Raw genomic sequence first — 26,205 nt, 5'->3', positions numbered from 1 at the left:
CAAGTGAAATGCCCTACTTGGTCCCCTGACACGGTGGACGTTCCGTAGCACATCATGAGCATCGGGCTAAGGGGCGGTTGAGCTACTCAAGTGAAACACCCTACTTGGTCCCCTGACACGGTGGAGGTTCCGTAGCGCGTCATGAGCATCGGGCTAAGGGGCGATTGAGCTGCTCAAGTGAAACGTCCATATATATATATATATATATATATATACATACATACATACATATATATATTTTCCCAAAAGATATATATATATATATATACACATACATACATATATATATTTTCCCAAAAGAATTATCTTAATTATATTTGAGTAAAATCTAGTCTTAATTATGTTTGTTTAGTTACCCCTTCTAAATCTAGGGTTAGAATCATTATCGTGTTAAATTATAACTTTAGTTCTAAGGACGCTAACCATTTATATATTTGATTCCTAAATTTTCATTGTCATTTATTTAGTTTTTGACGTTTATTTATCTGACATAATCTTACAGTCAAAATAACCGTTCTGACAACAATTCATATCGACATCCCATTCGTCCAATTTTTACGTTACTTTTTCTAAGCAATCAAAATGGAACTCAAAACTTTACGTTAAAGTATAAAATTCAACCACTAACATTTAATATCGTTAAAACATTTGGAGAAATCAAGGAAGATCTATAAACGGATAAATTTTAGAAGAAGACAAAAGCGTATCTAGCAATAGTAACCGTTATTGTTTTTAAAATTTAAATATTAATCGTACTTTTAAAATTATAAATATTTTTGAAACACAGCGTTAACGTTAAGACTAATATTAATTTTTTAATTAAAAATATTAACAAAACTTTTAAGATTTAAAAATATATTTTAATTAACACATATACTAAAACGTTTTAAATTTCTCAATTTTGGTATCTTTATTATTAAATATAAAACTTCAAATAAAAATAAAAAACACATAAAATAAATAAATAATTATTTTTTTAAAAAATTAAAAAATATCATTCGTAGATAATTTACGAGTCTAGATGGTTTTTGTTTATATATTGACGATAATTTTTTTATTTTTTTATAAAAAAAATATTAATGCTAATTTTAAAATTTTTTAAAAATATATTTTGAAATATTACGGAATTATTTTTTTAGAATTTTAAAAATATTTAAAGATATTATTGAAATATATAAAAATATTTATATTATTATTTAAAAAATAATTTAGCCATCCGAGCATCGACCCGAAAACCTCTGGATGGTCTACGACGTTTGAACTCCCAACCACGATGGTCTGAATATCAAGTCTTTGAAGTGTCGAGAGCAGAAGGGGCTTGATTTCAACCAAAGTTGCTTCGAATTCCATTCTCAAACTGAAGCAACTGAGATTGAATCAACAAGGGGGATAGTTCGCTCTGCAATCCGTTTCCAGGAGTTTGGAAGCATCATTTTTGCATTCAACTACTGCCGTCAAGCTTGGTTTTATAGGTCACCTTCTTTGAACTTATGAATTTTTTGGTTTTGATTTGATTTTGAGATGACGGAAAAGCACGAAGACGTTGAAGATGTAGGCAGTGTGTCTACCGATTCTTTTATCGATGACTCTGAAGATGATGGGCCATCCACATCTGGGCAGGACGAGCAATTGCATCTCGAGGCAAGCGACATTTAAATTTTCATTTGTGTTTGGGAAGTTTCGAGTTCACTTGTTGCTATGTATCTTGCTAGTCAGTTGATACTTAGGTATTAATCTCTGTTTCAATTCTACTAAGTTCTATGATCTTAAGTATGGTAAGTTCGCTGTTTGTGTTTGTTTTTGTTCATTGAGCAGGAACCTTTGACAGAGCAAGAGATAGAGGATTTGATGGCTGAGTTTTTGGAAGTTGAGAGTAAGGTGACATATTATTCTCTTAGCTTCAAGGACTTTGTTCCTAATGTTTTGTGATCGTAGTATTGGTATTTAGCTTCTATTCTGATAGACTCCTTACTAACAAACTTACATTACAACCATGGTGAAAGTACTCTAGATTGTGTCACATACCATTGTATTTCTCTCAATGTGTAGTTGAGATTTTCTGCAGAAGTGGAGTTCAAGGAGTTAGACATCAGTGTCCAAAAGTATTGCCGAGGTTTTGAATTTCGGAGATGTTGATAGAAATATCGATGTTTGAGGGCTATTTTTTTGAAAAGAATGGAAACTTTAACAAATTTTAAACCTAAGCCATATAACATTATTTTTAACACATATATCCATGAATATGAGATCGATCATTCAATACAAAAGAAAGAAATTAGGAAAGAAGATTCCATGAAAAAAATGGGAGGGGGTTATAAAATATAAAAGTAGAGAGATGGAAAGAAGTGAGATTGAGATAGCAAGAGATAGAAACCAATTGAGAGAGTACGTGGATTCCAAAATAGTTTGTTATGATAGAGAGATGTTGGAACTTGTCGAAGGCTTTTTCCAAGTCAAGTTGACAACTACGCCTTTTTGTTTGTTTGTTTCTTTCTATTCATTTATATGTTCCTTTGTCATGAGGGATGCATCAAGGATCTACAATCCCTCTACAAAAGCTATTTGCTGCCTAGTAGTCGTGAAAGGGAGGACTTTTGTAAGACGCTTTGATAGCACCCTTGCTATGATTTTGTATAGTACGGTCGCAAGACTAATGAGTTGAAAGTCGGTGATAGAGCAGACATCCATTTTCTTTGAGATCAAACAGTTGTATGTTTCATTTAGGTTACCATTGATAATTCCATCGTGAAAAAAATCTTGAAACACTCATAATCTCGGCTCTCAAAATGTTCCAACATATTTTTGTAAGTTCTGAGGTAAAACCATCCGTTCATGGGGTTTTGTCGGAGTCTAGGAACTGTGTCGCCTTGCCTACCTCTTCTTTGGTGAAAGAAAACTTGAGGGAGGTTGCTTGTTGTTGGTCAATTGGGCTCCAGTCAAGATCGAGGGGAAATTCAGTGACAATATCGACCTTTGTATATAAGGACGTGTAAAAGGTCACAGATTATGATACAATTTCATCTCTGTTTAGTAAACTTCTCCCTTGTGTTGATAGAATTTCCATGATAGCTAGAGGAGTTTATGTCACCCTCCTCTAGCTATCATTTTGTACATTTTTGTCTCCAAGATTGTCCACCTTTGCTGCCAACGAGATAGTTTTGCTTTCTTGAGCTTTTTGTATATGTGTTGAACTAAGGCGATAGAGCCCGTTTCCTCCATGGAGAGCAATTTCAATTAGGGGTTGGTTTCTTTTTGTAGAGGTACAACTAAAAACCTCCTTGTTCCATTTCTTTTAAGACTTCTTTTAGCGTTTTAAGTTTGTTGATGAAACATTGCCTTGACCATCTACGGAGGGGTGTGATCTTCCACCATTATTCTATCATTGACAAAAATTCAGAGTTGTTCAGCTACATATTCCTGAAATGGAAGGGAGAGGGGCTATTTATAGCAGCCCATAAAAAGTACAACTGAGATAATGATCTGATGTAGGCCTCCCTTTAGATTTTGGTACTCAGAATTTTTGTGATGACCTTGTATTTCTCATTCTTTTGAACTGGTGGACTTTTTCCTAACCGTAATTTTGTAGTTTATTAGCTTTAGAGTTTTTTGTTCTTGACTCCTTTTATTCTAGATTTTAAAAAAAGTTGCACTTGCCTTTTCCTTTGTTCATTCTCAATTTAAGTTGGTTTCTTCGTGTAAAAACAAAAAATAAAAATGAAACCCATTGGTTTTGGCCTCTTTTGAATGAGCTTTCTTTTTAATATATATTTATCAGTTTTCTAGCAAGAAATATCTACCTTATGTTCATGTTAGGCCGCAGAGGCTCAAGAAGCACTTGAAAAGGAGTCTCTTTCCAAAGTGGAGAATGAAGTTCGAGAAGAATTGGCGTTGAATCTTAATGGTGATGATGTTAGTTGTTGCCTTGTCTCGGTCTTTTTTAATTCTGTTGTATTTACCATCAATAATGTGCTTTCTTGTCTTACAGCTTGAAACTGCGGTTGCAAATGAAATGGCTATTTTGGTAGAAGAGTGGGAAGGTGTGCTTGATGAACTTGAGATTGAGAGTGCTCAGTTATTGGTATGCTTTTCGCTTTTCTGTTGAGCGTGTTTAACATCAAACTAATATTTTAATACCTAAATTTGTTAAATTGCAATCATGTTTGATCATAGTATCGGGAGAATTGGGAGGTTTTTCTGTAAATTTATTCTCTCTCTTGCTTTGCTTTCTGATTTTAGCCTTTTCTCCCTCGTGAGTTTTCTATCTCTTCTCTAGTGTTAGACTCTTATTTATCTCATCAATGGAAAGTTTCGTTTCTTGTTAAAAAAAGCATAGAAACAAGGGCCAATTTGTCATTCCATTTACTTGAGATTGTTCGTTGTTGGTTTGGCTGCAATTAAAATGGAATTCATTCTTTCGTTCAGTTTATCAGTTGTTTGGTTGGGGATGACCAAAAAAAAGTTACGGGAGGATCATTGGGTGGGTGATAAGCCATCATGTGTGTTATGTTTGCGTCTCTGTCATTGTTCAAATAAGATGCTGCATTTCGTGGCCTTGGTGTTGCTTTCTCTAGTTCTTCCTCTTTTATTTCCTTAGAATTCTGGTGTTCGACGTCTGACCGTGGGGCGAATGATGTGGTGGGTCTCATTTCTCTTCTACATCTCTAGTTTGCGATACCTAGGAGAAGGGATAATAGAATATGGACCCCAATACTTTTAGGAGCTTTCTCGTGCCATTCCTTTTTCATGTCTTGTCCAACCCTTTTTCTTCTCCTGTTGTCTTGGTTTCTTCTGCGTTGGAAAGTTATAATTCCAAAAAAAGTTGAAGTTTTTGTGTGGCAAGTGTTACAAGATGGTGTGAATACTTTTGATTGCATCAAGAGGTATTCTTCCTATGTGTTGCACTCAGAATGGTGCATTCTTTGTTGGAGGTATGAAGGGAGCCTTGACCATTTGTTGTGGGAGTATCAATTCGCTCTTTACCTTCGGGGTTATGGAGGAGTTCATTCAAGGTTTGTGGTGTGCACAATAGAGATGAAAAATTGATGGTGATGGAGGTGCTTTTAAATCCTCCTTCTAGGAAGAAAGGAAAGTGTTGTGTCAAGCAAGTTTCTGTACAGTATGAGGTATTTGGAAACGATAGAATTTTTAGAGAGGTTAAGATTGGGTGAGGAGGTTGACTAAGTTTAATGCCTCCTTGTGGGTGTGCTCTCTAATCTTTTTTGTAATTATGATCTTAGTATTGTTCTCTTCAATTGGACCTTTTATATAGGTAGGGTTATTTTATTTTATTTGTTTTATTATTATTATTTTTTGTATTCCCTCCTGTTCGCCTACGAGCTAGGTTGGATGAATTGAATGAAACATGAATCTCATGTAATCTAAGCCGTTNGGGGTTTTTTTTTGGTGGATACATTGATATATGGTAAATGCCCTTCCAACCATTTCCCCTCTCTTACCTTAGGTCTCTGTTAGGCAGAAAATAGACCTTTGAGCTTCTGGGATCTCATTACCATGAAGATCTCTTTAAGACTTGGCAGATGGTTTGATTCTTCTCCAAAGGGTGCAAACTTATGCCTTATACAATCTATATTTATAAACATATTTTATAAGAACGAGATATCCTGTATAAGAAGCCCACACAAAAAACAACCTAAAGGCTGGGGTAGAGAGAACCCCTACACAAAATAGAAAGCTTTTACAAAATATCCTTCCTAATTCCTCAAGTCATGGAGAGGCTGTCGTTACACGAGAAATCCTTTTGAAAAGAGTTTCCCTACATATTTTCGTTTAGTTTACACTTGGTAAGCAAGGAGGGAGCTTAATATCTTCCCACTGTTTGTGAGCATGCTAACTTCGAAAGCCAGTGGTTCAGCATTCTCAACTCAGAAGCACTTTTAGCAAACATCAAATCTTATTTCTGACGTGATGATTGGTCGAGCTCTGGCTGCCATAAACTCACCAGTCAGGATGCCAAACTTGTGATCAGTGGGACAAAAACAAAGGCAGTTGGGCAAGTTCCTTAAGAACACCTATTGAAGGTGGTGACACAGAACGATTGGAACACTTTTACCACCACCCTTTAGATAAAAATCCTCACTGCCTTACCTGACCATCTGTCTTGGACTCTAAAGAGAGATGATGTTATCTCTGTCAAGTATTTGTAGATTTCCTCTCAATTAATGAGCAATCTCTGCTCCCACTCTTTTGCAGACTTTGGACTGCAAAGGTACCCTAAAAGTGGAAGGTTTTCCTTTGGTCTTTATTGTTGGGAGCTTTCAACGAAGCTGATAAAGTTTAAAATGGATAATCTCAACAGGGCTCTCTGTCCAACATGGTTCTCCTTGTGCAAGTGTAATGGGGAGGACTCGAGCCACTTGTTCATAGTTGCGTCCTTCCTTGGTCCTCCTCCCACAAAGGCTTCAGTATTCCTTGGGTCTAGCATAGAGAAATCAAGGCTACGCTGTTCCAGAACTCCCCTGGCCTTTGTTCTTATTCAGACCAAAAACGAATTTTGTGGCTCCTTTCCACCGCTGCTATCTGTTTGGTTATCTGGCTTGAAAGAAAAAGGGCGTGTTTTTTGAGGCATCAATCACTTGGTCAACTCACAGATGATGTCTACTACTCTACAACTTTGTGGGCTGTCAAATCAAAATGGTTGTGTAATTACGCTTTTACTTTGCTTCCAACAAACTAGTGAGCTCTTATACAAGCTTCCTCAACTTGTTAGTTCTTCATCAATAAACTTCCCTGTTTCTCTATGCATAAAATGGGATAATAATTTTTGTATGTTCCATCAGTTTTGGACAAGAGAAAGATCTTTTGTGGGTGCCACTTTTTCTTCTCCCCTCTTTCATGGAATGCTTGGCTGGGGAGAAATAGAAATACTTTTTGAGAGCTTGAAAGCTTTATGGGGAGGTTGCTCTATAGCTAGGTTTCATGGCTCTCTCTATTTGGGTGTTGATTTCTGAGGATTTTTGTGGCTATCATTTTTCCTTTTATCTCAATGAGTAAAGCTCTTTTTGTAGTCTTTATGTTGTTTCTTTCTATAGGCTCCTTTTCCAATTAGCTTTTTTTTTTTNGTTTTTTTTTTTTTTTTTTTTTTTTTTTTTTTCTTTTGCCTGTATTCTCAGCGTGCACTCTTTCATTTTCTTGACAAAAGCTTAGTTTTTTAATTGAAGAAAAAAGATGTTGATCTTTGGCAAGTCATGGAGGTGTTAAGTATTAATAGGGATGTATTGGGATGTTATTAGGACGTTAGAAGTATAATTGTAATTACTTGGGAAGCAGGTTAGAGTGGATGGTTATACACAAGGGAGTTCGGGGTTGGCAGAAATTTGGAAACTGGTTCATGGTTGGACTTGGGAGAGAGAGCCCTTCATTACTTGTGTAGTTATTCTTCGCTATTGTACTACAATTTCAGTATTATTTTCTTTGTATGAAGACCCTAACATGAGCTTGATAACACTCTCGGTAAAGAAGTTCGCGACTGATGGTGAAACAAATACTTTGCCTGACAACCTGACTATTGCATCAGCCACCGCAGCAAAAACTTATTCATGTCTCCTGCAGGATTGCTGCAGACTTGCAGTCTTAACGATCCTTGAGTATATATGGGATGATATTACCATATAATTTGTTGATACGCTTCCTCAAACCTTCAGGGAAGATATTTTTAGTGACAGGATTGTTAAACAAAAAATACATGGCCCAGTCTTTATATCGATGTAATATAAACACCAATGTCTTTTAATTTTTTTTTTGAAATTTATTTTTTTGAGGACAAAGAGGTTTCATTGATGAAATGAAAAACTAAGGTTTGTTTGTTAACCATTTTGTTTTTAAAAATTTTGCTTGTTTTTTCATTATTTTCTGCAATGAATTTCGTCTTTCATGAGAAAACGAAAACAAGTTTTTGATAGCTACATTTTTAGTTGTTAAAACTAAGCTTGGTTTTTGAAAACCTAGGTAAAAAGTAGATAACAAATCAAGGAAACACATTGGTGGAAGTAGTATTTATAAGCATAATTTTCAAAAACCAAAAACCGAAAACTAAATGGTTATCAAACATGGCCTAAATGAGTAACAAATTGTTTTCGAAGTTCTATAAGAAAGCAACTGAAAACAGAAAGCTACTTCCCAACAACTATGCCAAAAGATCAACACAAACCAACCAAATAAAGAACAACCTAAACAATACAACCAAAAATGGTCAACTAAGATCGCCAAAGCTTGATATAGTTTACATTCTCAAGCAACTAGACAAAAGAGGAGATTCAAACTTTGAAACCATGCACCATTTTCTCATGAACCAAATACAGATGTTTTCCTTATCAAATAATAAAAGCTCTAGGTGATATCTCTTTTACCAGTTTTTGACAGTATTGAAGCTTCTCTGATATTTTAGTCATCTTCTTATAAATGTGTAGTATCTTTATATTCGTAATTTTCTTTATGAGTTGTGTGTATGATCTGGGGTGTTGCTTATGCTCTGTAATATTTTTCTTCTGTGAGTTATGAATTTCTTTTATCCAGGATGCTTTTATTTATTTATCTCTCTGAATAGGAGCAACTTGATGGTGCTGGTGTCGAGTTACCGAGTCTCTTCAAACAAATTGAAAGTCAGGCTACTTATGGTTGCTATACTGAAGCTTGGAAAAAGAGGATACACTGGGTAGGGTCTCAAGTAACTGGCGATCTTCTTGCATCTGTATCCGACGCAGAGAAGACCCTTCAAACCCAAAGGCCTGTAAGGAGGTATAACATGCCCTTATGATATTGTGAAGCTTGTAAAAACTTAGATTTTCGTTCATATGCATATAAAGTCTGATTTGGGCGTAGACGACATGGTAAACTTTTGGAAGAGGGCGCAAGTGGATATCTGCAGAAGAAATTCTCCACTCACGAGATGGAGGGAAATGGATCAGAAAATTTGGAAGTTGATTGGTGCTCTCTTAATAAAGTTTTTTCAGAAGGCTCAAACAACAATGAAACATTATTCGGCAGCAAGAATTGGGCTTCTATTTACTTGGCCAGCACTCCGCAGCAGGCTGCAGAAATGGGACTAAAATTTCCTGGAGTTGATGAGGTACGATGTGTTTTTTTTATCATTATTTTTGTTCCTGGAGTTGATGACTGTTTGAAAGGAAAGATTTAGTGGGGTAGAGTCCTCGATGACGATCCAATAAAAAATAATGATAAAAACTAGTCATCATTATTTTGTTCCTGGAGTTGATGACTGTTTGAAAGGAAATGCATGACCGGCTGATTAAACTATGTAAGAAGATTTGCTGTAGGCTCTTTAAAATATGTTGAGGACAATTTTTAACTCTTGTTATTATTGACGTGTGTAACCTATTGCCTCTATATCTGTTTATTCTTCATTGTGAACAACCTAAGAATAGATTTCATATCGTTTTATCAGGTAGAGGAAATAGATGATGTTGATGGAAATTCTAGTGATCCGTTTGTTGCTGCTGCCATTGCAAATGAAAAAGAGTTGGATCTTTCAGAAGAACAAAAGAGAAATTTCAGAAAGGTAAATAACTTCTGTTAAAGAAAAGTTCCAATTTATACTATTAAAAATCCTTGTATTCATGAGAATTTCAAAAAAGAAAAGTGCAATAATATTATTTAAAATCATTGCATTCATTAAAACTCAAAAAGTTCTTCAAGGGTTTCTTCAAACGATATTCTATTCTGATCGAGACAATAAACGAAGACAGAAACCTGTGGTGGAAAAGGTTTAGATGGAGCGCTCTTCTACGTTCTCTTTATTTGGCTATGTTATATGCTTGGTAAAAATGGATCTTAATCTTGCTTTAAGCGCCCAATGTTTTTCTCAGAAACATTGGTAAGTCATTTTTCATTTTTCTAATTGCTGGAAATCCTTGGTTGCCGATTGTTGAGGAGTCCTGCCCATCAAGAAGCTAGACCAAGCTCATTTGCCAGGGGCATGAGGTTCTGAAGTGGGCAAGAGACAAAACAGAAGGCACATCTGGTCGGGTGTCTTCCAGAGAACCGTTCGCATTAGAGGAAAAATGTCAATGGTTGCAATCGGAGAAGTTGGGGATCAAATGAGACAAGCGCCAGCCAAGTGCTAAGTTCAGCACAATGTAAGTCCTTATGGGGGAACGACACTAGTACAAAGAGGAAACCTAGTAAAGTGGGGGAGAGCCCAAGTGAATGGGTTGCTCACCCTGTAGATGTGCTCCAAGGTGGGAGCACACGTATATTCCTTGAGTCGCTACCTAATGTCTTAGGTGGGTGACTTCACAAGAGGGTCAAGACCAGCATCAGCTGGACGTGGGCAGAGAGATGAAGCTGCGGCAAGACCAGAGTACTGGCAAGGCAGCATTCGCCACATGAAGGGGGCCAGTGAGAGTTGGCTGAAGTGTAGTGCTAAAGTGGGTTGTGTCAAAAGCTTTGACTTTGCTTCTGTATGGGATGCGATGCAAGAATGTTGTGGATAGGCTTGAGAGCCCCACCCAGAGGGGTGTGCCACCTATGTACTTAGAGAATACGAGGGTGAGGCCAAGGTGGCCATTTTTGGGGCACACTCCCCCTAGCTTAGGTGAGGATATGTGGACGCTAGTTAGTTTTCCATGATTTGTCTGGTGAGTCCCGAGTTGAGTCCAAGAGAAGGGCGAGGGAGGCCCCTGGTGAAGCCCACAACCAGAGGGAAGGTTCATTAGTGGGATAGCCCATAAGTAGTGTGCAAATTTCGTATTTGTTTTGATCCATGTCGATTTCCAACAAGTTAGTTAGTAGCAATCTAGACTCCACTTTCGTAAGAGTTGGTGCCATGAAGAGGAATGTTGCGTTTGGCTTGCGAGCCTCACCTTGAGGGGTGTACTGTTTAATTGCTCAGAGAATATGTGGATTGGCCAAGAGAAGTGCCAATGTTGAAGTTGGGGCAAGGTTGTCCCCAAGCTAACCCTGAGGCGTAAGTAAGATAAGCATTTTGATAAAAGAGGAGTGAGATGCTTAGTGAATTGATATTTGTCTGAAGCATGATCAATTCTAACAGGTCAAGTCGGCAGCCAGTCCAGAGTTCGGATCGTCATCGAGGACGATGCCATGATTTAGTGGGGTAGAGTGTCACAACGATTGTGCCCCCGAAAAAGTTGTCGAGGACGAGACTAGTTTAAGTGGGGGAGAACGCCACAACCATACTATGAAGAGAGTAGGTTGTGGTCCTCACGTGCAGTCATGATAAGGTGGCAACACAAAGTTGCACTCAACTGACCACGTGAGGACCAAGACAAGACAATGCCGTGATGCGACCAAGGATGACGGTGCATCATCCAACACACCATATAAGGTGTAACGAAGCCACAAATCCAGGCGAAAATGTGAATGGGGCTTTTGTTCGTCGTAAGGCTTACCGTGAGCGTGTCGAGATCGCAACGCCGCACGGTTGAAAATGTTTGACTTGAGATACCATGTTAGGAACAACAACCCTCCACAATGGTATGATCTTGTCCAGTTTGAGTATTAGCTCTCATGGTTTTGCTTTTGGTTTCCCCAAAATGCCTAGTACCATTGGAGATAATATTCATTTTTTATAATCCCCTGGTCTTCCCCTTAATTATCCAATGTGGGACTACTCTTCTCAATAATCCTCAACAGTCCTCTCCTCGAACAAAGTACACCATAGAGCATTCCCTGAGGCCTCTATAGCCCTCGAACAGTCTCCCCTTAATCGAATCTCGACTCCTTCACGAGAGCCCTTGAACAAAGTACACACTTTGTTCGACACTTGAGTCACTTTTAACTACACCTTCTTGGCTCACAACTTCTTTGTTCGAAACTTGAGGATTCTATTGATATGACTAAGTTAAGAGTATGACCCTCGTACTATGTTGCAATGTTGCAAGTCTAAATTAGCTTGCTATTTTTCTTAAATATTTTTAGAGAATTATATGTACATTTTATGAGGATTGTCATTTCGCTGGCATTAGGTGGTTGACATTTTATTCATGTGCTGATGGGATTTTTGTAAATAGAAGAGTTTTCTTGTTGCGAAATGTTAAGTGATTTTCTTAAATGGCTTATTGTTGTTCGGGAATATTCCAAGTTCCCACTTTAGTAGCACAACCTCTGGAGTCGAAAATTGTTTCAAGTTATGTTGATAAAGTAAAAATGCTTCCGAAGGAAAATCCACTGTATCAGATAATTTGGAGAACTTTTCATCACTTGATAAAGACAGTGGATTGCAATTTCTTTGCCTTTAATTACAGTACCTGTGCCGATAACTCAACAGTAGCTGTGGGGTTTTGAAAGCTCAAGTTGAGTTCATTGTGATTCTTCTTATCCCATTTCCAAAGGCAACTACGAAGTACTTATCCCATTTCCAAAGGCAACTGTGAACTTGAAAGCTCAAGTTGAGTTGATTGTGATTCTTCTTGTTCTATTGTGAATGGTGTGGTTATCATGTTCACCCTTTTTCCCGTTTGAAGCTTTTTTCTTCCAAATTGATCTGTTTGGGTGCGAATAATGAGCGTTGGATGATGTATTTATTAAATACCCAATTTATAGGTTCCATTGAGCAAATGTGTTAACTTGATGATCAATACTTCTGGTTTCATTGAGCAAATGTGTTAACTTGATAGGTCAAAGAAGAAGATGATGCCATTTTTGATAGAAAACTCCAAATCCATTTGAAACAAAAGCGATATCAAAAGAGATGTAAACAGGTATAATTTATTTATGTCTTCTCCTGGTTTTATTTTCTTGTGTATCTCAGTCTACCTTTGATATTTAGTACTTCTGATTTATATTTGTGGTAAAATCTGTCTATCTGTCTGTCTGTCTATCTATCTATCTAAAGCAAACTTATTACAGTGCGTCAATATTCAAAAAGAGTTCAAACGAAGGTTCCAGTTTTATGAAAAATGACATAGGGTAGACTTCAACTCTCGGGTAGGCAGATTTATTTATGAGAATAGAGGTTCAAAGTTCTTAATTCTCAAAGGAACATGGACACCTTTGGGAATTCGTGGATTACTGAGATTGAATGAATACCTGTGAAGTCTGTAGTTTTGAATTTTGCGATCTGCAGAAAGACATAACATTCATATTTCTGAATTTTTTGGTTGGCAGACTCTTGGGATATCAAACTTTAGCCTTAGTAGCCCGTGGATTAACATTTCAAGTTCTTGGTGATATTGTGGGATCAAATGTGGGGGAATTTCATATTAGTAGAGACAAATAAGAAGGAGATGGATTGGGAGAGGATGGTAGGAGGCACAAGTGTATAGATAAAAATATCATCCTCCTCTCCCTAAGTCATATGAGGTAAGGAGGAATCGAAGGGTTTGTCTTCAAAGAAGGAAACACTGTGAAATACAAGATACCTATTCGAACTTCACACAAAAGCATTTATATCCTTATGAAAATGAGAATGAGCATAAAAAATGCACTTCAAAGATTGAGGTCAAATTTTGTTAGATTAGGACTAACACCTCAAAAAAAAACAGGTACCACAAATTACTTTCAGCTCAATGGGAAACCAAGATTTTGTTGGAAATAAAGCATGCCAAGGAACTAGACTAAGTACAAATGAGGGCATGTGATTAATCAAGATGAAAGCCGTAGAAATTGCATCAACCAAAAAGTGCTATGGAACATGCCTTTGAAAGGATACTGCTTTTGCAGTTTGAAGAAGACGCCCATTCTTGTGCCCAACAACTTCATTTTGAGATGGAGTACAACCCAAGTGCTTCAGAAAAGTATGGACTAGCATGCTTCTCAACGTTTTGAGGAAAACATCAGTATGAAAGTTACCAAAAGGGGAATGCAACTCAAACGTTTCTTCATTAAATATAACCAACTCATATGAGAGTAATCACCAATAAAGAACGAAATCTAAATCCAGTTTTGGACACAACTAGACAAAGACCCCAAATATTGGGATGAAATAATTCAGGAGGCACACTTGCTCTCTTATTGATTCTATGGCTCATATAAGATGATGAAATTTGAAAAATTGACATGTGTCACAAATTAATGAAGACAAGTTATGAAATTGAGAACAAAACTTGTTTACCATGGAAAGAGATGGATGACCTAGACGACAATGGGCATCAAAAAGAGAAATGACTCTAGAGAATGCAACTTTTGACATTTGATGATCAAGAATGTAATGTTCTCCAGATTCATGTTTTTTTACCAATAATCTCCTTCGTCACAAGATCCTAAAAACAAACAATAGCCAAGATAGAAGGAATCACAATAATTAAGATCATTAGAGAGTTAACTAATAGAGATCAAATTATAGGAATGTGGGGATAGAAGTAGAACCAAGGACAAAGAAAGAGACAGAGTTTGATCTACTATGCCAGTTCCAAGAACAAATGATTTTGGTCCATCTACAAGGTAACATTAGCTAGGAAGGATGAAGATGATGAAAGAGTGAAACAAATTGGGATTACTAGTCATATGATTAGTTGTTGATGTAAATAGTCTTCTGAATAATTTATCAGTTGCTAATGTTGGATGTTTTGAAGACTCTCGTAAATGGTGTTTAGAGGCTTGAGATTTATCCTCTTTGAAATCTCTTTCTAGTTAGTTGAATACTTCATTTCTTTGCCTAAGTATTGGTTCTCTGCCTTGTGGAAGATAAAAAAGTCCAAAAAGAAATAACATTCGTTCTTGGATATTGCTAAATAGCAGTCTAAATATAGTTGTTCTTCAAAGAAGTTTCCTTCTTGTCTAAATCCTTCCATCTGTTGCCTTTGTCATGAAGCAGGATAATTTCTTATCCACCTATTTTTTGGATGCCTTTTTCACAGACTTGTTGGTTCAAATTATTCAGCATCTTCATCTTGCATTGGATTTCTATTCTAATGCCAAATGTAATTTTCTTCTGATCTTATTGGGCCTTTGCATTTGCGTTCACTTTTTCTGTGGGTTGATATGGTAAAAGGAGTTATTGTTGGAAAGAAATAAGTGGATCTTTGAAGATAAATATTGTTCTTTGTTAGGTCGAAGCTCCTCTTTGGTGTCCTCACTCCAACTCTTTTGATGATTTTTCTTTACAGGATATGTAACTCTGTTTATTTTATTTTATTTTATTTTATTTCACTTCCTATGTAGTTTGTATCTTTTGAGTATTAGTGTCGTTTCATCTTTTTATTGAAAAGTTTAGTTTCTTGTTTAGAAAAAGATAGATATGGATCAATGGCTTTAGGGAAAATGATTAAGGATATTATTAAAACTGGCGCTAATAATTTAGGGCTTAGAAAAGTTGAATAAAGTCTTGTCTTTATACTGTGGGATCGAACTGTAGTTTCACCAGTGCTTTTGAATCTCCAATGTGAATGATGAGGGCTACACGTGGTGCTAGGATTAAATTGGTCCTTCAGAGGCTACATACCTTAGTTTCTGGTGTTTTTCAAGTGGGCCGGATATTTCCTGCATTCTTGACTCATTTTTTGTTTGATTTAGGAGGTCTTTCAAAAAGATGTTTCCACTGTTGATAAAGTGATACAAAGAGATGAAGAGCAGCTTGTATCTCCGGTTGACTGTTTGAACCCTGTTTTAGATGAGAAAACTGAAGGAAATCGAAAGGGCCTCTCGGATGATGAAAATGCAGATGGTGCTTCAAGTGATATTGACATGGATGGGTCTTTGGAGAAAACAGCTTCTTTGCATCCTTCAGCGTTATCTGATTTTGTGGAACCTTTAGGTTCAAAGCGTTTAAACGATACTGAAGAACTGATTATTCAAACTAAAAAGAGTCGTACCAATGGTGTACATGAGGATGAAAGTCCCCTGATAAAGGAGGATTCTGCTTTCAATCCAACAACGTTGGACACCCTATGCAACACCAAACAAAATGACCATGGTGCTGATTCTCTTCCATCAGAGTGCCTGAATGAGAAGATCCGTTGTACTGCGTGTGATCAAATGGTTATTAAAGCGCATGCACACCCTTTTCTGAACGTAATTGTTTGTGAGGATTGCAAATGTTTGATGGATGACAAGAAGAATGTAAAGGTACGGAAAAATCTCACTTGTTGATCTTATTGAAATTTGTATTTTACTTCTACAAAGAATTTTGACTGCACTATGTCATGGTTCATCATTTCATACTTGATTTAATGTTATTGGTAAAAGAGAAAAAAACAGTATATATGATTCTGTTCAGTGTTATTGGTTTAAGTAATCACTTTACTGGTAAAAGTAGTCACTACTAATTTGTTCTGCTGAAAAAAAAAATCATCATACCATATTTGGCATGGGTGTTTTTGTCATCTCACATGAAACGGAAGTAAAATCATTATAGTCTCTTAGTCTTTTTCATCTTATTATCCGTACTTAATTAGGGTTTTCTTAAAGTACTTGGATTTCATGTTGGAACAATTCAGGAACCTGATTGCTCTGAGTGCTACTGTGGATGGTGTGGGCGAAATGCTGACTTAGTAAGTTGTAAATCATGCAAGACACTATTTTGTATCAGTTGCATAAGGAGGAACCTCGGTGTCGAGTGCTTGCTCAAGGCCCAATCTTCTGGCTGGCATTGTTGTTGTTGTCGCCCAAGTCTCTTGCAATCCTTGACCATGCAGTTGGAGGAGGTCTTAGGATCTGGAGACTTGACCGGTTCTAGCTCTGACAGCGATTCAGACAACTCACATGCAGATATTAATGCAACCATAAGGTAATTTTCCAGCCATTAGTAATTTCTGCGCTCTTTTTTTTTTTTTTTTTTTTTTTTTTTTTTTTTTTTTNGATACTTGTAATTCCTTAAAACAAAAAGATTTAGAAAAAAAGGAGATAGAACTATTTCCGAACAGCTAATGGGCCTACAAAATAGGCTCTTCCAGTTTTTTCCTGACAAAACTATCAATGAAGTAATGAAAAGTTACAAACATAGTTTAAAATATCCTTGGAGGAGAATAAACCATCACTAGCCGTACAAAACTCCGAAAAATATTTAATAAATACCCTAAACTTCAACTGGAATAAAAGTAAAACACAACGTAATTATCCATTTTAAAAAGGAAAAAAAAAAAAAAAAAACTAATAGCCAATGTAAAAACCACCTAGGAGCTATATCAATGAAACACCTATAGTGACCGACCTTGAAGCGGGAGTCTTTTCTTCACAACACTAGATTTTATTAACTAAGCCAGACTTTTTTTTGAGACGCTTGCAATGTCAAAACTTTTAACATGAAAAGCCACCTGAGAGGAAGATAATTAAGAAAACCTATCACTCCTTGCTCCTAGGAGTTTGTATGATCTGGCTAAATAAAAATTTCCAGATAATAACATTTGGAAGCAAATTATCATCCTTTTCCTTCTGTTGCTCTTTTTTTTTTTCTTGAGCTTCAGTTACCTAGTACAATGGCTAGGGTCTTATTGCAGTCATTTTTATTATAATAATCTAAATGAACTTTTGTTTTTCTGTTGTAATTTGATCACTTTTCCGATTTACCAATCAGCTCAAAGAGAAGGCGTAAGAAAAAGATCCGGCGGATACTTGATGATGCTGAATTAGGAGAAGATACTAAAAAGAAAATTGCCATAGAAAAGGTAAATTTTATGTGCAGTTTTGTATGATTTTACCTTGTAACTTGTTCAGAATAACTCACCATGTTTTACTTTTCTTTTCATTTTTCTCTCCAAAGGAACGCCAAGAACGTCTAAAATCACTAAAAGTTCAGTTTTCCTCTGATTCTAAAAGAATGAGCTCTGCTGGCTTTTGTGGTAATCTACCTGAAGGTGCTAGTGCTGAAGTCCTTGGTGATGCTTCAACGGGATATATAGTCAATGTTGTAAGGGAGAAGGGGGAAGAAGCGATTAGAATTCCACCCAGCATTTCATCGAAGTTGAAAACCCATCAGGTTTGAGCAATAGCTACGCATGCACGTCAATCTTTTTTCAAATTTCCTGGATTTGGTTTCTGTGTTTTTTTTCTTGGGGGGTAGGGAGTAAAATGATATATTTCTAATAAGTAACAAACTTAATTATTACCATTGTTATACCTGTCTAATGAACAAGAAAAGTAATACATTTAAATAAGCTTACAAAGAAAGAGAGAACGATTGTAATACCAATTTTCCTTAAGAGGGCTCCTCAAGAGGCATATTCTCCCGTAGTATGAGGAACAATCTCTTTATTAGAGAATCCAACCTGCAGGATATGTCTATCCTCCACACTTCTTTTACGTGGTTAAGTATTAGAAAAACCACACTCTTCAAAGTTGACAGATACTTTTGAATGAAGAATCGGATTAGTTTGATGAGACGTCCAGTATCCAAATGTCTCACAAGATCTACAGCTGACAATTTTTCCTAGAGAAGTCTATGAAAATGTGCACTCAGAAAGAATCACATTCCAGTAATCTTTTTTTTTGCTTTTGTTATCGGTATGACAATATATTATTTTTTTTAGTTGATGTAATTTTATTTCAATAGCTATTATTTGTGAATATCAAAAAGTTCTTCAAACAAAATATATTATTATCAAATAAAATAAATTAATTAAAGAACATTCAATGAATAATATTTTTATTGCCCTTGATTCATTTCCAATTGATTTTCATTTTGATTATTGGTAAGTAAGTGGGGCCTAAGTTTGTCCTCTCCCCTCATTTTGTCCTTGTGTGAACTTCTCTTATTTTCGCATATGGTTTTTGGAAGGAAAAAAAAATTCCTTGTCCTTACTACAAGAATCTTGTGGAAGTGAGGATTATTGTCATCTTCTTTCAACCATTTTATTTCTGACTCAAATAGAAGCTTCTCCATTCTTCATCGTAGACTATGCTATATAATTTCTATTTGGGCTCATTTCTCCTCTCCTTCTCTGTCTTTCAAGCATCCAGTTCCATCTTGACCCATTTCTGTTAAACTTTTTCAGATTACTTAGCTCCTAGGATAGTTTGAAACCTGGATGACTATCAGAGTCATAATCTTTTACTTACTAATATAACTGAGGCTGATAAATGCTTGGTTTTTTATATAATGAGCTTTAGGAGTTGTGTTCTGTTTTCATTTAAACTTTTTGACAAGCCTACTACAATGGTCCTGGATGACTGAGTTTTAATTACTATACTAAAAGGTGGAAGCCTTCTCTGGTCTATTTTTATTTTTTTTATTCATATTGTTTTCTGCTGCAGGTTTCTGGAATAAGATTTATGTGGGAAAATATCATTCAATCAGTAAGGAAAGTGAAGTCTGGTGATAAAGGTCTTGGATGCATTCTTGCTCACACAATGGGCCTTGGTAAAACTTTTCAGGTATTTGGTTCATCCATCTCTAACGTGCCCTTGTTTACATATTGGAAAAGTGGTATTTTGATTCCTTTTTCCCCTTTTAAAAAAAATGATAAATAATATTTGGTTAAAAAAATGATTCAGAAGAATTAGAATAGGCATCCTCGAGATCCATTAGGACCGATTGATAACTATTTAGCTTTTAGTTTTGAAAATTAAGTCTATATTACTGATTCCACCTATTGGTTTTCTTGTTTGTTATCTACTTGTTACTTATGTTTTTTTTAAAAAAAAGAAAAAAAAATGGAAATTGAAAAAAATAGTTTTCAAGATTTAAAAAAAAAAAAAAAAAAATTGGACAATAATTCAAATATCTTCGAAGAGGAAACTCATTGTAGAGAAATAATATGAATACAAGAATAATTTTTAACAAAATGCTTGTCAAACGGAGCATCACTTCATCTACTACCAGTACTTGGAATACAATAAAAGATGTCTCTTGCTTCGAATAATACCAATTTCATTGTCAAAACTCGCTAGCATATCTAAATCACATGAACTTGAAAACTGCAATTAGAGTTCAAATATGTATGTAGTGTTTACATAACTATAAGCCACATGGTTAACTTCTATTTCTCTTGCAAAAAGATGAAGTCTGTTTTCTTTTATAAATATCCTTTATGAAAAGTTGTAAAAATGACTCGATGCTAGGTATGCAATATGGTTAACTTTTATGCTGACCAATTCTGGATTTCATTATTCTGCAAGTAAGAAGAAATGTGCAAAGACATTACTATTGCGGTCCTGAAAATGATTTTTTTATGAAAGTAAAGTTAAATAATTAAATTAGAATAAAAACTAATAGGTAATTAATAATAAAATAAAAAAAAGAATTAAGAGATCATGACTGCTACACTTCCTCGATCAATGTAGAAGGGTAATTATTTAGAAACCTTCTAACTAACGGTGCATAAGTTTTATATCTACAATTTTGAGTTTTAAATTGATTATAACTTGTTTCTCATGGTTTGTGAGTACTTTCTCTTGCTGAATTGAACTATGGTCTTAGGTTATAGCATTCTTGTACACTGCAATGAGGAATGTGGACTTGGGTTTACGAACTGCAGTTATAGTCACCCCTGTTAATGTGTTGCATAATTGGCGGCAAGAATTCTTTAGGTGGAAACCTTCAGAATTAAAGCCTCTTCGTGTTTTCATGCTTGAAGATGTGCCAAGGTAAATATCATTTGATTGCTTTATTCATATCTGTTTATCGCGATGATTGTGTTGTGTTCTCTGTGTCTCCAGTAAATTGTGTAAATCATGTAGTCAATATTAAGTCATTTGAGGTGCAAGTGATGTAAACAAGTGCTATTGTAGATGCTCTCAGGAAGAAACACCGTCCGTGTACAAATCATCTAACAATTTCTCACATAAGGAAAATTGTTTCTTCTTGGGACGGTGTTTCCTCTTTTTGATGATTTGTACAATCATTGTTGAGACCTGCCAAAAAAATCACAAACACAATCTGCTTCAATAAATTTCTTCAAAATTACGGCATCTGCAGTACACTTCATCTCGAATACTCGATAATAATTAAGTTCTTGCCACAATGTTTGAAGGGCATTGCCATATTCAGTAACAATTCTTCCTTCTTCCTTTGTGGCTTGGGTCATGATCTTGATCTCAAAGATTTGAGTTGCATCTCGAGCCTTGGAGTAAGTGCAATGAATAAAGTGACTTATGCCTTGAACATTCTGTAAAAACATGCATGTATCACTAATGGATGGCTCCATAGAATCCCAGAGCCATGACATGATCATGGAATCCTCCTCACCTCATGCAACAAATCCTAGGTCTGTCTCCGCTGGTCTTGATCCAACGAGATGTCAAAGTTTTTCCTTTTCCTTAAGGTATGCCCATACAATTTGCATTTTCTCAGGCACGCCAAGGCATGACTTCAACGTCAAGGCACAACTTCAACCATATGATTTCAATGGTAGTTATAAAGGATCCCAATAAATTTGGTCAAAGTGGAAATCAATAGCTTCGGCTCCAAATAAACTTGGTCAAGGAGGAAGATTGGTAGATATGAAGGCTTTATCGATTAATCAGACCTAGAATAGGATGTCTCTAATACCATGTTGCGAGTGTAAATTATCTTGCTCTCTTGTTAGCTTCAGAGACGTACTTGTGTCTTTTATAATACAAAAAAGCTAACTAAATCCCTAGATACTAAGTAACAATACAGAAAAATATGGAGGTCAACTAATTCTCTTATTCACAAATGTTTCTTAAACAAAGTCTAGGAATTACATAAGATGTGCGAATAATCAATAGGTCCCATGAGAATAATCAAGATGTGCAAAACTGGCTCGAACACTCACGAATATGAAAACAAGCATACATATATATTTATTTATATTTATATTTATATTACCATATTGATGTTAAAAGGAAAGAAAATTGAAATCTATAATTTACAATTCATTAGGCTTGTAGTTATGACTTGATTTCTTTTTTATTGTTGACGACTTTTCTTTCTTACCAGGGAGAGGAGGGCAGAGTTGCTTGCTAAGTGGAGAGCTAAGGGTGGTGTCTTTTTAATTGGTTATAGTGCTTTCCGAAATTTATCTCTTGGTAAACATGTCAAAGACCGGCACATGGCCAAAGAAATTTGCCATGCCTTACAGGTGACCATCTTTATATTATTCACTCTTTTACCTTTCATCCTGCTTCTCATATTTTTTATTTTTCTTTTGAAAAACTAAATTGTGATGTTTATACCTGCCAGGAACTGTTCCCCGTACCTCATTTTAAACTTAATTTTACATTTTGATTTTATTTTTATTTTTTGGTTATATTATTGAATGCCTTATCTAGTAGGTAGAAACCATATAATTTCTGAAAGTCTCGAGAAAAAAATTAAATTTTTAATTGAATTGTAGATTTGTTGCCTTGTTTATTGAATCCGTTCGCTATTCTAATGAAAGGTTAGGTTAATTTCTTTATTAAAGCAATTGATATTTTTCATCGTCTGCATGCTTTAAACTTGCCATTGGAAAATGTTCTGGCTAGAACTTTGCACTTGTTACAAACTTAAACATCATAAAGTGTCTATTATGGGTCCACTTAAAAACAGAAAAGCAGTAGATGGGAAGACTGTTTTGGGTGGAGTACTTTCTTTAAAGTATAGTTTGCATTTATCTTGATCTCTTCCTTGTTCGACCACTGTTACTAAGGTTCCATCGCAATTGTTATTTTCTTATTGCTTGGACAGGGACTATATGATTTAAAATTACAACTAGTATTTGTCATATGATCAGTTGCACGGAATCAATGATTCAAGTAGGAAGTTCTCTTGAGAGGCTGTGCCTGAAAAGGCTACTGAACATGTTTTTTGGCTGGGAACCTTCTTCATGGACTCTAAAGACTCCTCAGTTTTTCAATATCACTTGTGTTCAACTCCCCTTTTCCTGATGTTTCTTCTTTCATTTCACCATTCCGAGTTGATAAACTATGAGCTTGTCCATGTAACCAATCATCCGTAATTAACCCTCCATAAAGTTTCACAGACTCCAATAGCTTACAACAGCATAATAGCTTAGGAAAATACCTAGTTCTTTTATACTGTGTAAACCTAAAGGTTTGGAAAGATAAGTAATCATCATTCTTTTCACTGAAGATATGTATAGACATGAGTACAAGGTTAATCTAAATTAAACAATGTAAAGTGACAATAAAGAACAATATGTCTACGATATTTACATGTAATATACTAATATAGGTACCATAACACTGCTCATGTACTAATTTCATGATAACACTGCTCATGCTCATGGGATATAAGAAGTTTTTACTCCTTCAAGATAGAGTTCGTCTGACTAGGGGTCTAATGTTAACTGTTGTATGTATATGATTTTTGCTACCCTTCAATTTCCAGGATGGACCTGATATTCTTGTATGTGACGAGGCCCACATGATTAAGAATACCAAGGCTGATGTAACCCAGGCATTGAAACAAGTGAAATGCCAGAGGAGGATTGCATTAACTGGATCACCACTACAGAACAATCTCATGGAGTATTATTGTGTAAGTCTTTGAAACAGTTACAGCAGCCGATATCCTTATACATGATGTTATATTCTTTGATATGATAATTGGCACAGATGGTTGATTTTGTGAGAGAAGGTTTCCTGGGAAGTAGCCATGAATTTCGGAATCGGTAAGACTTCACCTTCAGTCTTCATTTCTTCTGCCTTTTTGTCTTTCCACATTACTCTTCACATATTCTTATCATGCAGCTTCCAGAACCCTATAGAGAATGGGCAGCATACTAATTCAACTCTGGAAGATGTTAAAATAATGAACCAGAGGTCTCATATCCTATATGAACAGTTGAAAGGGTTTGTACAAAGGATGGACATGTCTGTGGTGAAGAAGGACTTGCCGCCTAAAACTGTCTTTGTGATATCCGTTAAACTTTCTCCCTTACAGAGGAAGTTGTACAAAAGATTTCTTGACGTGCATGGTTTTAATAATGGCAAAGATTCTAGTGAACTGTTGAGGAAGAGGAGCTTTTTTGCTGGATACCAAGCACTTGCTCAGGTATACTCATGACATCTTATCTTATTTTCAAGCTCCTATCCTGTGTTCTATATACGTATATTTTATGGCATGGGTGCAGCTGCACTGCATCAAATAGAAGTGTAGTCATTTGTACGCATTAATTAGGTTCAATTGATTGTTGCCCTTGAAGGTTGACTCGCACTTTTATGGGTAAATTGAAGGGGAGTCCTCGGGAGTGAGATTTTCACAATAGTTCATGTCTACGTAATAAAATAAAAAATAAATAAAAATTCCTAATTACTTTTGTCTATATTTTCTAGTTTTCTTCAGATGTTTTGTGCCCTTCATGATAGCTGGCAGTGTCTTTTGTAAGTGTTTTGCCAGAAGGGTAGTGTTTTTTATCCTTTGTGTGTTCATTAAATTCTTTTGTCTTCTAGAGAACGTTTCAATTAGACCTGTGATGGGTCTCTGCAGTTTCACAATTTTGAAGTTGCTATAAATTTGTGAAATTTGATCCCCATGGGCAGCCTAGTTGGTCTAGGGCTATAGGTTTTAATTTGCTACTAAGGTCTCTAGTTTGGTTATTTCAATGATAATAAATTAATTTCTTAATTACAAGTGTCCGTTTCTTTTGGGTCCTACTCCTAGAGACCACAGGGGTCTGATTATCTGGATATCAACAATTACGTATAAAATTGTAAAATTCAAATTCTGTTCTTAGTTTCGGTAATGGAAATATTTAATTGGTATTAGTTTGTGCTTAAATTATGGCTTTTTAAAATATGAAAGTACGATTAAAAAAATCAATGTATGCACATCTGTCTTAGATTTATGCATAAATTTAGTTTACGATTGAAAGTTCATGACGTTATATCCATCTAAAGTATGAAAAATAATTCCTAGTAGTTCTCCAAATCCACTCAGCTTTTGAAATTCAAAACAGTTTTTTTCCATCTTAAGTTGCCGAGACATATTCTACTGTTCCTTTTTTTCATGTCCATGAAACAAGTATGTTTTCAAAATGTATTACCAAACTTGCCCTCGACTTTTTTTTATCAATCATTCCGACCAATATAATTATTTAATAGAACATGTCTTTGCCTTTGTCACTGCCCACATATATTTTCATGTTTTCTGTCATTATAGATTTGGAATCATCCTGGAATCCTCCAATTGACAAAAGAAGACAAATATTCCGTGAAGCGTGAAGATGCTGTTGAAAATTTTCTTGCAGATGAAAGCTCCAGTGACGAAAACATAGATTCTAATATTGGCATTGGAGGTATACCTGTTAGGTTTTTGATTTTTCTGTATTAATTATCTTGTGGTTATTGTAAAATATCAACTGTCAGTTTTGGATATTAGGGAAATTTAGCTGTCAATATTGCTTGTAATTTCTTTTGTTAAAGTGATATTTATTCTCCTTTTAAAGTACCATGTAATCATTCTCTATTCAATAAAATAATATTATAATAATTTTGGTTTTAAAGTGATGTTTATCTTAATTTTGGAATCCTGTAACCATCAGTGGTCCCTCCTTTTCTTGGGCATAGTTTCTCCAGCGATTTTGGGTTTGTTTGTTTGAGGTCTGATTATTTCTTCTACAATTTTCAGCATTTTGACCATAGGGGCTTTTGTTCCACTTGTTGATTCAGGTCTATTTATTTGCGGTCATTGTTGATTTGTAGTTCGATAGTATATTTGTCCCTTGTATACTTCATGCTGCTTGTTGTGATGATTGTGGTAAGATTTAACTAAATCTCGATGAAGTTCACATAAAACCAAGTCATAATCCAAATTTAATCATATTACTTGACTTAACAAAGGTAACTTCCTTTAATGGTTTTAAAGTATTTGGTCCTGTTGTATATTCATGGTAACAGAGAGGACCATCTGTAAGTTGCACGAGATGCTAAAACCTCTATGGATGAAGATACCAGTGCTAGCTTTATGCGCTATTCGACAACAAAGGAATTGATGTGGAATAGCAAGACTTTGTAATTCCGTTCTATCTTGTGTTCTTCTATGTTACATGTCCCTATTCCTTATGCCTTTGAAAGTCAGCATTGATTTGGAGCATTTGTTGAGAAACTTCTTTTATGAAGACATCGAGGGTGGAGAAATAAATCGTTTGGTTAGATAGAGTTTAGCCTTAAATCTCAAGGCAATGGAGGGTTAGGTATTGGCGCCTTGAAGCATAGAAGCATGGCTGTCATTGCCTAATGGAGTTGGAGATTTATGCATGCGTCCATTTTGGTTAAAGGTAATTGTTGGCATGCAGGGCTTTTGATTGGCATTCAGCTGGAAGACTTTATTTGAGCCCTAGAAGCCCTCGGACTAGCGTCTCTAAAGTCCTTTGCTCAATTCAAACTGGGAAATGGCAATAGGATCTTTTTTTTTTTTTTTTTTTTTCATGA

At 35.6% G+C, this 26,205-nt stretch overlaps 1 protein-coding gene across 2 annotated transcripts in view; it reads left to right on the top strand.

The window, feature by feature from the left end:
- Positions 1-1,220: 1,220 nt before the first annotated feature.
- The window catches only part of LOC111798314 (protein CHROMATIN REMODELING 20), a 31,078-nt gene continuing 6,093 nt past the window's right edge, over positions 1,221-26,205 (top strand). The window contains exons 1-19 of one of the 2 annotated variants that reach the window (XM_023681375.1): positions 1,221-1,641; positions 1,816-1,878; positions 3,814-3,909; positions 3,986-4,078; positions 8,564-8,754; positions 8,839-9,085; positions 9,422-9,535; positions 12,612-12,695; positions 15,448-15,999; positions 16,371-16,660; positions 17,447-17,537; positions 17,633-17,848; positions 19,123-19,242; positions 20,288-20,454; positions 21,770-21,911; positions 23,162-23,311; positions 23,389-23,444; positions 23,524-23,827; positions 24,935-25,070. In XM_023681375.1, coding sequence (XP_023537143.1) covers positions 1,522-1,641; positions 1,816-1,878; positions 3,814-3,909; positions 3,986-4,078; positions 8,564-8,754; positions 8,839-9,085; positions 9,422-9,535; positions 12,612-12,695; positions 15,448-15,999; positions 16,371-16,660; positions 17,447-17,537; positions 17,633-17,848; positions 19,123-19,242; positions 20,288-20,454; positions 21,770-21,911; positions 23,162-23,311; positions 23,389-23,444; positions 23,524-23,827; positions 24,935-25,070 — 3,232 coding nt within the window. In that variant the 5' untranslated portion in view covers positions 1,221-1,521. Of the gene's footprint in view, positions 1,642-1,815; positions 1,879-3,808; positions 3,910-3,985; positions 4,079-8,563; positions 8,755-8,838; positions 9,086-9,421; positions 9,536-12,611; positions 12,696-15,447; positions 16,000-16,370; positions 16,661-17,446; positions 17,538-17,632; positions 17,849-19,122; positions 19,243-20,287; positions 20,455-21,769; positions 21,912-23,161; positions 23,312-23,388; positions 23,445-23,523; positions 23,828-24,934; positions 25,071-26,205 lie in introns of those variants that run through there. The other variant, XM_023681377.1, reaches the window with a different exon arrangement.

Source organism: Cucurbita pepo, chromosome LG07 (genome assembly GCF_002806865.2).
Source record: "Cucurbita pepo subsp. pepo cultivar mu-cu-16 chromosome LG07, ASM280686v2, whole genome shotgun sequence".
NCBI lineage: Eukaryota > Viridiplantae > Streptophyta > Magnoliopsida > Cucurbitales > Cucurbitaceae > Cucurbita > Cucurbita pepo.
The sequence above is the reverse complement of the archived record's forward strand: the minus strand, read 5'-3'. Positions and strand labels throughout refer to the sequence as shown.